Source organism: Danio rerio, chromosome 23, assembly GCF_049306965.1.
Source record: "Danio rerio strain Tuebingen ecotype United States chromosome 23, GRCz12tu, whole genome shotgun sequence".
In the NCBI taxonomy this organism is placed as follows: domain Eukaryota; kingdom Metazoa; phylum Chordata; class Actinopteri; order Cypriniformes; family Danionidae; genus Danio; species Danio rerio.
In genome coordinates this window covers 30,913,155-30,929,250 of record NC_133198.1, presented here as the reverse complement: position 1 = coordinate 30,929,250, position 16,096 = coordinate 30,913,155, and the positions used below count along the sequence as shown (strand labels likewise).

Below are 16,096 nucleotides of genomic sequence, written 5' to 3'. Positions count from 1 at the left end.
TCTCACCATTAAGGAAATTGCGTTGGGTCTCCAGTATTTGGCTCACGTCACTGACCCAAGCCATGCAGATATCCGGCGATGAGGAGTACAAAACATATCGCACTGTGCTACCATCGGCCCCCCGGGACGTCAGGGCAAAGCGATTTGGGTCACCATCTACACAAGCCTCCACACCCAAACAACTTATCTGAAGAAAACATGCAAACATACTGCGTCACATTGAAATCTTACTGTATATCCTAATGACTTTCTCTAAAGCGGTAACTCACCTTAATACTGTTCTTAAAAATGTAACCAGGTAGAGAAAATCCTTTCTTCCTGTCAATTGGCTCGCTAAAGATGACAAGTTGTTCAAACAGGAAGACCCGTCTCTCTTTAGCGCGGGACAGGATGCTGCTGTCCTGCTCGGTGATTGTGAATGTGTCTTGCTGGAGAAGTTTTCCTTGTGCCGTGATCTTCCCCTGATAAAGAGACAAAATTAGCAGGGGTTTTCAAAACCTTTGGGATATCCAAATACGATTCGCTCTCTAAAATCTAAACAGATTTGCATTTGTCTGTTTTGATTTGCCTCAGATAGCTGTATTTGTACATTATTAGTACACAAAGATCATATCATTGGTTTCAAAATGCATTTTTGGAGTTTAGTTTAGTAAACAAATGATTAAAGTATTATCTGGAAAATATTTATTCTAAATTAGTTAAATGCCCACATGATATTAGCATATAGAAAAAACATTTTCAAATGTTTGCAGAAACAGCTAGAAAAGTTAAGGATTTCCTAGAAAAATGCAACATACCAAACATGCATGAACAAAGCACTGCAATGGCGTATATGCACACAGACTTTTAATTTTCAGACAGGCAGCCCAACGGCTTCCTAAACTATCCATCTGTTACAAAATTTGCCAAGTTTAAGTGATCTTCACTGCCCTGTAGATATACAATATAAAATGGGTCTCAGACCAAAAATGAAGCACTGCATTAAACTCCCTGCCATCTCTTTAAAATTAATTTTATCCCAGTGTTTTCAATGGAGTTTCTGAGCTAGCCTGCTGCCACTGACGGTCCTAGAGTTTACACGGTCAATCATCTCATTTTATGCCTGAACAACTAAATGAATGCTTAAGTTTATTTAACTGATTGCATTTAATTACATTACATGTCGATGCTGTAAAAGGAATCTTATAAGATTTAAATTAGTTACATAAACCTATGTTTACCACTGGCTGAAAAACACTAGCTGTGCATATAGCCCATTAGAAAAGATCTATAAATAAGTAAAAATAACATTAAACTCAATGCATATTTTATATAAGGAGTTGCAAGGTTGTTTTAATGTTTTTGAAAAAACAAACCTTATCTTATGCTCACCAAGACTGCATTAATTGGTAAGACTTTGCTTTGAAGGTCCCTATTGCATATTTTGTTGACTTAAATTTGCATTGCCACTACATGCCCATTACTTCTCATTTGAGGTTTGGTAAACTGTGTGCTTAATATCTGTTGATACTGCTCCTTCAAAAGACATTAAACTGACTATAAGAAACTTTGCAAGCACATGTCAACTTACACTAACCCCAACCCCAATCTAACAGACTACTTACACTATAATCTATTGAGACTTTGTTGACATGTACTGTAGATGCAATGTAATTAAATTCAACAAAAATGTGTTAAAGGTGACCATTAAAATAAAGTGATACCTATTAATGTAATCAAAAATACAGCTTTTTCTTGCAAAAGCTGAATTTCAGCATTCAGTGTCACAAGATCCTTCAGTAATGATTCTAACATGCTTATTTGTGGCTCAAGAAACATAAATGTTAAAAACTTTTCCTGCTGCTTGGAAACTGTGACATTTCTGTCAGGATTTTTTGATGAACAGGGGTGCGTTTCCCAAACAACGACGTAACTCGCAGCTGAACTATCATAGTACGATGTATCATTTGGAAAAAGAACGATGTTGTGACGAGTGTGCCCCAAAACCCATAGTTTTTCTGTCACAGATCCATTGTTTGAACCACGTTAGTTATAACGTAAAACACCCATAATAATGCTCTAAATGGGGTAGAAACAACTACTTTAGATAAGAATCCCATTAATTCCTTTGTGCTAATTATATTGTTTTAAACGCACACGCATTTTAAAAAAATCCAATATTAGTTTTGGTAAAAACATGCACTCGCTTTCCATAATAATTTAAATAAATGTAAATGGCACATATAGGGTCAATGTTTCCTTTACAAATATTATTGAGAACATTACATATTCTATTCTAAAACATGAAATCACTTATAAAAGCTAACACATAATCTAAAATCATATATAAATCAAATACATAAATAATAAATTTTTTAAGAAATGAAATTCAATAACTATTATTTATTAGGAAATTGAAAACAAATCCCACTTTAATAATAATAAAATTAATAATAATGATGATGATGATGATTGTTATTATTATTATTATTATTATTATTATTATTATTATTATTATTATTATTATTATTATTATTATTATTATTATTATAAAGTAAGATATTGTTTATTTATTTATTTTTTGGCACATGCATGTTTTTTGTTTTCACAAGTTTTGAAGACGTAACGTAAAATTCCACTTTTAAATAATAGTTCACCTATAGTAGGGGTTGCCAAACTTTTTAGCTTGCAACCCCCAAAATGAAATGCCAGTGACTCGCGACCCCCAATATCCTCTAAGGTGGTCAAAAATACAGAAACCTTGCATGCAATGGCGCACACACCTACAGACCCAAGTTTTTTCTTCGTTTCATTTTTTTAATGCATGTCAGTGCTGTAAATGGACCAGAAAGTTTAACCTGTTGTTATAAAATCAATCTGCTGCATCTGACACTATTGCTGCGCCTTTAATATAATGTAATTACCCCAGGGGTTGCAATCCAATAGAACTAGTAACTACAAGCTACTATAGTAACTATATAGAATATAGTAACTATAAGCGACTATTTTTTCCTCTTCAGTAGGTAATGGATAAAATATGGTAATTCTTATGGTTTAATAAAAATAAATAGATTTTTGGAAATCACCAGGCGACCCTCCTTCATTGTCCCGTGACCCCTCGGGGGGGTCCAGACCCCCACTTTAAGAACCACTGTCATGAGCTTTTTTCATGAGCCACGGCTTTGTTCAAAATGACATCATTGTCTTCAAAGTGCACTGCGAAGGCAACACAACTGTCAATATGAAGATCGCTAAAACTAAACTGTAAAAACACTTTAAAAGCAAATTACACCTAAGAGTGATGACTTTAATGTTTTTTTTTTATCATTTCAAGTGTAAATGTTAGAATGTTCTAAATGAATAGGGCATAGGGGGATAACTGGGAATAGAGCACAGCCAGGAACTATGCTTCTAACTACAGCTCTAGAGATGTAGTTGCAAGCTTACAATTTTGCGATGCAGTTTGTGAATATTCATTGAAACGATGGATTCGCAAAACACTGAATCAATGAACTATGTTTGTAATGACGGAAGTTGCGACCTTAGTTGGCTAACGATGGTTTTCGGAACGCACCCCAGATCATTTTTCGTATCAATATAAAAAAATCTTTTCTGTCACTTTTGATAAAGTCAATGCACACCCACTGAAAATAGTTGACCTTTTTCCACTTAATTTTATAACAATAATAATAATAATAATAATAAATATTATTTGTGATGCCCTTTTCTGAAACTCAAAGCGCTAATTGTGTTTTTTTTTTTTCAGACTCAAGTTTGAAACTCCTGCTTTAGAGGATCAAAGTCTCTAGCAGTATTTCCACAGGCGGACAGCTTTAAACCACAGTCTGGCGCCGTACCTCAAAGCCCTGCAGCCGACCCACGTTCATCATGTCATTGCAGCGCTTCGGAACAAAACACATCACCTCCACTGCTTTCTGTTCCAGCAAGAACGACAGACACAGAGAAAGATATAAGAGAGAGAGAGAAAGACATGTGTGGAAACTGACCTCGGCTCCATACTAAAGCCTATGAGCAAATACAGTTGTACTGATTTCACCAAAGGGGAAAAAACACATAGAGAAGAGATCACAAAATGTTCCTCTGTGGGATTATGTGTTTCTGGTCTTGAGAAATAAAAACTTGCATAATGATTAGTGTCTGCATGTCTCGTACCTCCAGCTCTTCAGTGTCCATCCCAGCCTTTGTGTAGTACTTGTGGAAGTCCTGTCGCGAGACACACAGCGTGAGATCTAGATGGTTCTATTTCTGTATCAGTGTCTGTACTAATCTAATGTCCAAAGGCAAAGTGCAGAAACTACAGGATTGGCCAAAACTGAGAGCTAGTTCACAAAATAAGTAGACTTGGAACAAGTGAAGGGGGAGTAAATGATAACAGAATTTTCAGTTTTGGGTGAACTATGCCTTTGATGACTAAAATGTCTTATGATAAATAGTTTTGGTTAAAATTTCTTGCATTTTAGAGAAACAAAATCACTAATCTACCCACAACTACACTTTAATTTAATATATCATGATAATGAACATGCATAACATAGATATTTTGGAAACTTAAAAAATATGTGAACAATTATGTATTATTTAAACCTTTAAAGTGTTTTTTTTTTTTTAAAGGATATTAAGAGTGAATTTGCAGTGGTTGTTTATCACATCAAACAATATTTTTTACATGTCAATCAGCCTATTATATGATGAAATATTATTGGAAAATTCTGTGAAAATGTATAAAGCTATTGTACATAAATACTGGGCAATAAGGCTCTGACAGGTAGCATTAGTTAATTTAACTAAATTTTCCATGAAAACACAAAGCTTTAATTAATCTTTGATGATGTTCATTTCTTAGTTAATGACGTGTTAAAATCAAAGTTGAATGTAATTACAAGTTGCATTTTTTTAATTAAATGAAGTTAATAACTAATAAAAATCCACTTTTAACTAATAAGATTAGATTAGATTCAACGTTATTGTCATTACACATGTACAAGTACAAGGCAACAAAATGTAGTTTAGGTCTAACAGGAGTGAAATAGCAGCAGTTGCAGGATATAGGTCAAGGTTATAATAGTTTTGGATTTTTTATTAGCTTTAGTTTTTATTTTGCTTTGACAAATAAATCAAAACATAATAGTGCAGTGATTATGGGCAGACACTAATATTAACATGCTAACATATTTTTTTCATCACTGTTAATTTTAATTAACTAACATTTTCTTTTAAAACTGTTTTGTAAAGTGTTGCCTATTGTACTTTAAAATCCTTTTGCATTTCAATTTGGTTAAAACATATATAAGAAACAATGCAGATGAGAACATTTATTATTCCTTCACAAATTTTAATATCAAAGGCATCATCAAAGAAATTTGATAATATATTGTAAAATTTTAAAGAGACTGCCAATCATGGCAGAATGTAATAACATATGCATGCATAATATACAGTTGAAAACAAAATTGTTAGCCCATTTAAATTCATTTCCAAATATATCCCGAGTGCTGTTTAAAAGAAGTTATTTTTCAACACATTTTTAAACAACAGTTTGAATAACTAATTTTCTTTGTCTTGGATATGATGACAGTACATCTTATTTTACTTGTTAAACTGTAAGATAATTGTATTGAGTTTAAAATGCAATTTAATGGTTTGACTATGTTAATTAGGTTAACTAGGCAATTTAGATTAATTGCCCAGGCACTGGACTACAGTGGTTTGCTCTGTCAATGATAAGAAAAAAATCTTAATTTTTATTTATTCATTTTATTTTATTCAGCTAAACCAAAAGAAATATATATTTTTTTTCCACAAGAAACATATAAAAGAAAAACTCCCTGGTTTTGTTAAACATCCTTTGGGCAGCACTTGAAAAATAATAATAATGATATTTCACAGGAAGTCTGATTATTTTGTCTTTAACTCTATATACTGTCATTTTAAAGGTTTAAAAAATGTGTGATGACAAGCATGTTAATAATGTAGCAATATTATAATTTACATTTAAAATATTTTGTGTTTCTTTAAACTTGTTATACAGAAGCTGAAGAAACTGCTCAAATGTTTTCAACATTAATAAAAATTATTCAACATTAATGTAATATTAAAATAGCTTAAAATAATTTAGTTTGTTTAAAAAGCATATTAAAATGGTTTGGATGAAGTTACACTGAGAACTGGAGTAGTGGCAGCAAAAAATTCATGAATACATTTTACAAAACCTCAGAACAGACAACCTTTATTTGAAAGTATAATAATATTTAACAGTATTTCTGTTGCTTTGATCAAACAAATGCATCATTGGTGCATATCTAAAACAGAAACTTGATGAAAGTAATGTTTTACTGTTTAATTAAATATTAAAAATAGAACAAGAGCTACAGAACCGTGTGTGCCATTTTTGTTGAATCTTCAAATCAAACAAAGTTCCATGAGTATTTTGATGATCAATTGATATTCTAGTTTTACTTATGAATGTGGAATTGATTAGACACACTCCACAGGTCTCCTGACAGAACAAGCGCTGAAGAATGTGCGTGTGTTTGTGTGTGTGTGTGTGTGTGTGTGTGTGTGTGCGTGTGAAGTGTGTTTGTGTTGGTCTGTGTTTTGCACTCTGGTTCACCTTCAGCAGCAGCTGGTACTTCATGATCCTCTGCACTGGTTTGATGAGCAGGTCATTGAGCTGCAGTCTGTGACCCAGCTGCTGTTTCAGCTCCTGCACACAAACACACACTAATGTGAGCCTGACTGACTGATTCTTTTATCACAGAGAAAGTCTGAACCACGACTACAACACTATCCATGCTGACTGCCAAAATGTGTGTTTAACTCATAAGCTTCAAATACATAAAAAAAAATAGCTTATTACTAGACCCACCCGGAATCTGCGCACGGAGAATTCAGCAGATTTTCCACAGATTTCAGTTTTAGCCCATCATTAATTGTTTATTTACTTGAGTAAATGTGTGTAAATCCATATTTATCCAGTTTTTAAATTAATTACAGTAATATTATTGACTAATTTAAAAATTTTCATCTGATTTATGTACAATAAAGTTTGTACAGTATTACTTTCTGTCTTTTAATAGATATATTATATGAGAGACTTGCTTTACTTGCCAAATAAAAATAAATATATCCATCTAATTGGATATGCATTTTAAACATTAAATAAAAATTAAAAAGATATTAGTTTTTATTTCACATATTAAGGTCTTAGTTATGATATTCCCAAAATATTTTCGCAGAAATCTGCAGATTATTACCAAAATTCTCAGCAGAAATAGCAAAAACGTTTGCAGATTCCATCTGGCCCGACTTATTACTTTACTTATAAATGTATAAAGAAATTAATTCACAGTATTAATAGGTTTCTTTACTATATTTATAATTAATACAACAAGAAACTATATGCAACTTCATTGTTTATGATGAGGTTTATATTTACGGGTACACCGAAAAAGCCTGGTTATAATGTACACCTTTATAAAGTACATTTGAAAATGCAGCACCTAATATCTTCCCGAGTTTGTAATGAGAATTGTTTAAGGAAACAAAGACAGATATTTTGTGTTAAAAATGTGATTTCCATGGATAATTCAACCCTAAATATTTTGTCATTTTAACACTAAATATAATTTTAAAAAACATTAATAATAATGATCCCTACTACTACTACTACTACTACTACTACTACTACTACTACTATTACTACTATGTAAATAAAAGTAATACAAATAAATACACTCTAAGTAGAAGTAGAAGAAGAAAAATAAAAAAGAAGAAAAAGAAAAAATAAGAAAAAATAAATAAGAAAAAGAAAATAAAATAAAAAGGAAATGAAATGAAATGAAGAAGGACACAGAAGAAAATGAAAAAGAAAAAAGAAAAAGAAGAAAAAAGAAGAAAAAATAAAAGAAGAAAAAGAAGAAGAGATTTTACAAATACTTTATTACTATTATGCAATAACATATCAAACTACTTAAATCCATCAATAAGCCCATCCTAAAACAACACATTTTTGAAAATTAAATAATTCTTTTCAACAGAACAAAGCATATCTTTATAGCACCATATATTAGAACATTTCTCACGATCACTAACTTAACTGTAATGGTTATAATCTTTTTTAAATGAGCTTTCAACATTTTTATAAAAATACAAACAACATCAACATCTGAGGAACCTTCTATCTTGTTTTGCCTACTCATTTACAAAGCATCTTTTCATTCATTTATTCATTCATTCATTCATTTATTTATTCATTCATTCATTCATTTTCTTTTTGGCTTAGTTCCTTTAATAATCAGGGGTCTCAACAATGGAATGAACCGCCAACTTATTCAGCATATGTTTTACGCAGCGAATGCCCATCCAGCTGCAACCCCACACTTGGAAACATCCATACACTCTTGCATTCACACACATACACTATGGCCAATTTAGCTTATTCAATTCACCTATATAGCACATGTCTTTGAACTTAAAGGGAAACCGGAGCACCCAGAGGAAACCCACGCCAACATGGGGAGAACCAGCGATTGTGAAGCGACTGTGCTACCCACTGCACCGCCATGACACCCTTGCTCTGACCAAAATAAAATTGAACAATTAATAATTGTTTTTTTGTGAATATCTATGCCCCAAAATGAACAAACTATACCAAATAAATAAATAAAAACACTCTAACCATGAAAACAATGACAAAAGACAACAACAATCCACCAAACAATGAAAGACAAGAAGGCTACAAAAAGGACATTCATGACTAAAATCAGAGTTCAACACAGAAACAAAAGCATTGACAGCCACAGCTAAATGAAGAACCCTCCACAGGATCAGCAACTTTCTTCAGCAATGGAGGCAGAAAAAAAGAAGAACTGGCTTCATTGTCAGTAAGAAAATATGGACCTTTAATGTTAGTTTTAAACCCTGGACATGCACAAAAAACTAGGCAATATGCATTAATCTTTTGACCTTCTGGTTTTCCACTCCAAACATAGCTAAACACTCTCCTTGATCCATTACCCCATAGTACCCTGCAATCTCAGTCAATAAAACCTAAAGTAATGCCAGCTATCAAACCTTCAAATGTTTTGGTACAGCACTGAGAATCCATTAAGGTGTCAAACTTTTCGATCAAGCATCTCCCTGATTTATCTGTTCCAAGAATTGATAGGTCAGTCAGGGCCTTCATGTCCACTGAGTGATCATTACACACACACACACACATACACACACACACACACAGACACACACACACAAACGCACACAATCGCACATGCACACACACCGTGCAAATGGGAAGGAAGAGAGTCTGCCTTGAGATATTTACACAGATGGACCAAAACAGTCCCTCAGGCGTAACCTGTGGATCTTTGAGAACTCCAATAATCTTCTGCTTGCCCTTGACATGCACTTACCTCAAAGTAGGTCTCGATGTATTCTGACACGATGTGCTCAGATTTAGGTTTGTTCTGGCAATACACCACATACATGTGAAGCCGTCTTTCCTGCAGATTATGTAAACAGAGAAGAGTGAATTAGCCCAGTTTAGTAGATATATAGTTGAGCTACAAAATATTCTCTTAACCCTATAATTTACCCACCAAGAAAAACGTTTTTGGATTGGATTTCTTAAATCCTAGGGCTCTTTTTTAACAATCTAGGTGCAAAGTATAAATCGCAGGGCGCAAAAGCATTAAGAGCATTTCCGAATGCACTTTCGCATGGTCTAACAGGGTTGTGCTTATTCTCTTAATTAGTTCTGGGTGTGTTTTGAGAATCAACCAATCAGAGTCTCATCTACCATTCCCTTTAACTGTACATTCACACCGAAAGCGGCGAGAGCATCAAAGTAGCTGGAAGTCATTCATTTTTAATGGGAGCCGGCAGCCATAAGCGGTGGGGAGCAGCGTGGCTCGTCTTTGCTGGTGTGGGTGTTGAGGACAGTTGAAATCAAGTTAACTTTATGGTAATGAGCTATGACGCAGTATGGCGGCAAGCAATCAGAATGTAGAAGTCCAGACTGAGATTGCAGGAGTTCAGAGAACACAGTCGCTGTTAACTTGGGTTCCGACCACAGTTATTCCCATGGGTTTGATTATTGCGGTCGCCGGATTTCTAATTATTTGCAATGTTTTCTTACAGGAACATACATTAAAAACATTTCTGGCAAGTTACATTAAACATTAAAAAGTTACATTAAAAACGTTTCTGGCATTAATGTGCATTAATGTTATATATATATATTTTTTTTTTTCGTTAAAAAAGCAGGAATCTCATGCGACAATACAAAACAGCATTGCTGCTTGAGGATAATTCAGACAAATGAACACATTGGATAATTACAGTAAGTGGAGCAAAGCCACACCGCATGCAACTTGATCTTTCATTGTTAACAGTTAAATGAATTTGATAAAACATGCGCAACATTTTTACAATAGAAAACCCATTTTCTGAAGGGAATGTATCTAATATGATTTGCTGAAACTGCCCCTTTAAATTCAAGATCATTGTAGTGAATTTTGACGCTCTCGCCGCTAGAGCTGAAGGCAGACAGTGTTGTCGACAGGGCGACCAGAGCGACCTTTGATGTTCTCACCGCCTTCTGTGTGAACGTACAGTAAGAGTCAGTTGTGTCTTTCTCTCTTTCGTAGATATAGAAACGGTGTTGTTCAATCCACTGAAGTCATCCATAAGCCTACATAATTAATTTTGTTTGTTAAGTGCAAAGATTTGTTTCAAAACTATTTCTAAATTCAGTTCTAGTTTACAGCAAAAGAAAAAAAAAATTCTGATTAAACATGTTTTCTTGTTGTTGCTTTTTTTAACCATAAAACCAAAATCGAGTGTAGTAGTGCAACAGGATTATGTTTGTTTGTTTGTTTGTTTGTTTTAAACCAACACAATAGTTTACACTGTGTAGTGTAAACTAAAATTTAAAACAGTCATTCTTTAAAACAGTCAAACTATGGTCAACCATTTGGTAAAGCAGGCAGTTAAAGGGGTAAAAGGGATATTGAACCCACAAATGTAAATAACCATCAGTCCACTCAATATGTAGAGATTACATAAAGTTTCTTAGCTGAAATGATGATCATTCATGATTTGTATTTATCTAACATCAGGAAACTGTTAACTCGTCTTTCTAAATAGGACGATTAGTAATCAAGATAAGTATTAATGTTGGTATATCTGTATGGACATTCACTTGTGAACATTTATTTGTTGAACACATAACTAACCAGCAAAATTTTCATTTATTTTTTATGTTCAACTACAGAAAGACAGTGACCTTCATCTTCAATGGTCTGAGCATGAGTAAATGAAAAGCTAATTTTCATTTCTGGGTGAACTCACATTGTAAGTCACATAGTAAATGTGGAAATGCCTTTAAAATACTCAGAATATCAGACAAAGTGGCATTTAAAGAATTTTAAATAAATACCCTTTAAATAAATGACTTTTCAGACAAAATATTTCACAAAATAGTTCAAATTTCTTTGAATACTGCACTGTAAAAAATGCTGGGCTCCACACAATTCCTTCATGTTCTCCCAATGCAAAACGATTGTGTTAACAATCATTTTTACAGATTTAAGCATCTGTTTAAGCATCTATTGAACATAAAACAATTAAGTGTCCCCAAACAAGCTTAAGAATCGTGTTGTTTGCACTCATTTTAAAGCAATAGTTTGAAAAGGAAATTAAAATCTTTTTTAAGTGTGTTCAAAGAAAAATAAGCAGCCTCACAGCAATAAGGCTGCTGGCTGAAGCCCGGCTGGGTCAGTTGTCATTTCTGTGTAGAGTTTGCATGTTCTCCCCGTGTTTGCGTGAGTTTCCTCCGTATGCTAGGGTTTCCCCTACAAGTCCAAAAATCATGCGCTTTAGGTGAATCTGTAGTGTACTAGTGTGAATAAGTGTGTGTGGATGTTTCCCAGTGATGGGTTGTAGCTGGAAGGGCATCCGCTGCGTAAAACATACTGAATGCTGCATAAGTTGGCAGTTCATTCCGCTGTGGCGACCCTGGATTAATAAAGGGACTAAGACAATGAAAAAAAATGAATGAATGAATAATCATCAACCATTAACGTGACAGTAGAATATTTGTGCAAACGTGAAAGGAAGTGACATCAAACTGCCTCAAAAAATCACATTTTAACACCAGCTGCCTGGATTGCAAAGAGCCATTCCAATTAAGTATGAGAAAAGCTCTATTATCATTTGCTTGCAGAAACCACTTAGTCTGACAATTAATCTAATAGCATTGCAACATATGCAAGTGTGCCTTACAGTTTGTCTAAAAATGGCTTTCATTCATTCATTTTCCTTCAGCTTAGTTCATTAGTCGTCACAGCGGAATGAACCACCAACTATTCCAGCATATGTTTTACACAGTGGATGCCCTTCCAGTCACAACCCAGTACTGGAAAACACTCATAGACACTCATTTTAACACACACACACACACACACACTCATACACTTTGACCAATTTAGTTCATCCAATTCATCTATACTGCATGTCTTTGGACTGTAGGGGAAACTGGAGTAGACAGAGGAAATCCATGCAAACATGATGAGAACATGCAAACTCCACACAGAAATACCAACTGGCCCAGCCGAGACTTTAACCAGCGACCTTCTTGCTGTGAGGCAAAAGTGCTAACCGTTGAGCTGTTTGAATCAACACAAGTATTGAGTTTTGTGGGAAACAAATTAATTGTTTTATGTTCAAACCTCCTAAATTTGGAAAAACAATAAAGTTAACTTAATCAATTTGTGTTGGGAAAGCATAAATAAATTTTGTGGAACCCTCCATTTTTTACAGTGTACGCACATTAAAGTACAATCTTATGCCCAGAAATCCTATTAGTCAAATAAATTGTTGGCAAAGTGATGAAACCAATGACAGAAATACATCAAATATATATACACACAGGTAGATCATCTAAATCATTATTTTCTGATTCTACACATTACAGTATGTATCAGAGCAGTGGTTACTTATTTAAAATGTTTAAGCTGCTGTGTTGAAATGTTGTTAGTGTAGTAGTGGTTAAAGTTTTTGTCTGTCTGCAGTTTGAGTGCAGTGTGCTGTGACAGAGAGAGATTACACAACACTGATGGAGGAGAGCGAGCAGAAGGCCATGTATAATTCAGGCCAATTATCCTCAATGTAATCAGAGCCTCATTCTCCCTCACTGCATTCAGGTAGCAGGACAGTACAACTGGACACTACCTCACACACACACACACACATACTCATATACACAGAGTGCGTTGCCTGGAAACGAATGTGAAAGCATGAATGGTTCTGACAACAGATTGTAAGAGCTTCATATGGACTGTGTGACCCTAATGGTAATCAGCACTCCACTTAATCAGCATTTTGTCATGTTGCCATACACACAGCTACAATAACATACATTATAATAGTTTTGTAACTTTTATTAAAATCTTTTTTAAAGCACAGCACAAAGGGATACATGTAAATTGTATTTACAGTAACCTATTCATATTACAGTTCATTTTATCACAATATTTCCTTGGTTTTGGTTTCATCATCACTAACTCCTTACATTTTTGTTATATAAACAGTGGGTACAGTAATCTTCCTTCAGATCAGACCCCCTTCAATTTTTCACTCTTTAGATTATTGCAGCCATTTGCTAAAATCATTAATGTCCTTTTTTTCCTCATTAGTATGCACACAGCACCCCATATTGACAGAAAAACAGAGAATAGTTGACATTTTTGCAGATTTATTAAAAAGAAAAACTGATATATCTGGTGGAAATATATAGTCCTAAGTATTCAGAACCTGTGCTGTAATACTCATTTATTTAACTCTGAATGTACTTGATTAGGAAAGCCACACACCTGTCTATATGAGACCTTACAGTTCACAAAGCATGTCAGAGCAATTGAGAATCATGAGGTCAAAGGAACTGCCTGTAGAGCTCAGAGACAGATTTGTGGCAAGGCACAGATCTGAGCAATGTTACAAAAGTTCCCAGAAGTGCGATGGCCTCTATATATCTTACATAGAAGACGTTTGGGATGATAAGAGCACTTTCTAGAGCTGGCTGTCTGGCCAAACTGAGATATCGGGGAAGAAGAGCCTGAGAGAGGTAAAGAAGAACCCAGAGATTGCTGTGGTTGAGCTCTAGAGATGTACAGTAGTAGAGTGATGGGAGAAAGTTGTAGAGAGTCAACCATAACTGCAGCCCTCCACCAGTCAGGGCTTTTTGGCAGAGCGGCCCGACGGAAGCCTAAGTGCATGATACGTGAAAGCCCAAATGAAGGACTCCAAGATGTTGAGAAATAAGATTCGCTGATCTGATGAACCAAGATAGAACTTCATTCATTCATTTGCTTTACGGCTTATGCCCTTTATTAATCTAGGGTTGTGTTACGACTGAAGTTTATTTATTTGTCTATTATTGCGGTTTGTACTCTTTTTCTTTTGTCCCGCCTCCTTGCTGTTTTTCTGTTGTCTTATAGGCTCCCACGTCGGCGTGATTCCCTGCTCTGATTGGCTGCTGGTCTACGAGGCCTGTATAAAAGGGAGCTTCCGGCAGGAATCGGAGAGCTCATTTTTGCTGCGTTCGGTGTTTGGAGTGGAGCTCCTGGGTTTCCCTCACCCCTTCGGCCGACAACCAACAATAATCAACTTTGTATTGATGACCATCTTATGCTTGAATATTTATTGAGAGTTTGAGCGTGTAGGGGTGACCTGCCTATTTATTTGATTACTTTTGACTTGTTTATATTAGGGAGTCAGGTAAGATTCTTGTATGTTTCTTTAAATAGTAATAGGTAAGTTAGTGGATTTATTTTATAGATTCTTTTGTTTGTTATTTTGGCCTGTGGTCACCCTGACGAAATGCGCATTTATATAAACCCTATTTTTCTATAATAAATATCTTCATATATACTCTCAATTGAGTTTGTGAGTTTGGTTGTCGACCGAAGGGAATCTTTTGCTTTAAGTTTTGTTTAGTTTGGGAAATCCACCACCCCAACACATTTGTTTGTTCTTCGTTTATTATGCCCTTTTTGTTTCCCCTAGACTTGGGGCGTAATAGGTTGCCACAGCGGAATAAACCGCCAACTTATTCAGCTCATGTTTTACGCAGCGGATGCCTTTCTAGCAGTAACCTATCACTGGGAAGAATCCATACACTCTCACATTCACTTCGGACAATTTAGCACACTCAATTTACCTATGCCACATGTCTTTGGATTTGTGGTGAAAAACCCAGAGCACTCGAAGGAAACCCACGCGAACATGGGGAGGCAATCGTGTTACCCTCTGCGCAACTGTGATTCCCAAGATAGAACATTAAGGCTTAATTCTAAGCAGTATGTGTGGAGAATATCATGCACTGCTCATCACCTGTCCAATACAGTCCCAACAGTGAAGCATGGTGGTGTCAGCTGCAGGGACAGGACGAGTGGTTGCAAGCAAGGGAAAGATGAATGCGGTACAAGTACAGGGATATCCTGAACAAAAACCTTCTCCACAGTGCTCAAGACCTCAGACTGTGCCGAATATTTACCTTCCAACAAGAAAAGCACAAAGCTAAAAGTAGTGGCTTCACAAGAACTCAATGACTGTTTTTAAATGACCCAGCCAGTGCCCTGATCTAAACCCAATTGAACATCTCTGGAGAGACCTAAAAATGGCTGTCCACCAACGTTTACCATCACACCTTACAAAACCGTTGAGGATCTGTAAGGAGGAATGGCAGAGGATCCCCAAATCCAGGTGTGAAAAACCTGTTGCATCTTTCCCAAAAAGACTCATGGCTGTATTAGATCAAAAGGGTGCTTCTACTAAGAACAAAGGGTCTGAATACTTAGGACCATGTGATATTTCATTTTTTTTAAATAAATCTGCAAAAACGTCAACATTTCTGTATTTTTCTGTCAATATGGGATGCTGTGTGTATATTAATGAGAAAAAAATAACTATATTCAATGATTTTAGAAAATGGCTGTAATATAACAAAGTGTAAAAACTAAAGGGGATCTGAATACTTTCCGTACCCACTGTAAATATTATACAGCAGACAGGAGACAGGAAAACTAGTCAATCACAA

At 35.0% G+C, this 16,096-nt stretch overlaps 1 protein-coding gene across 3 annotated transcripts in view; it reads right to left on the bottom strand.

Annotated features, from left to right (window-relative positions):
- arhgef25a (Rho guanine nucleotide exchange factor (GEF) 25a) overlaps positions 1-16,096 on the bottom strand; it is a 170,120-nt gene that overhangs the window by 46,592 nt on the left and 107,432 nt on the right. For all 3 annotated transcript variants that reach the window (XR_012398569.1, XM_009296957.5, XM_009296958.5), the window contains 6 exons: positions 9,411-9,500; positions 6,611-6,703; positions 4,153-4,203; positions 3,837-3,914; positions 270-461; positions 7-187 (listed from right to left, as the gene is read on the bottom strand). Coding sequence is in view for 2 of the 3 variants with exons in the window: in XM_009296957.5 (XP_009295232.2) it covers positions 7-187; positions 270-461; positions 3,837-3,914; positions 4,153-4,203; positions 6,611-6,703; positions 9,411-9,500 (685 nt within the window). In the remaining variant the exon portion in view is untranslated. The remainder of the gene's footprint in view (positions 1-6; positions 188-269; positions 462-3,836; positions 3,915-4,152; positions 4,204-6,610; positions 6,704-9,410; positions 9,501-16,096) is intronic.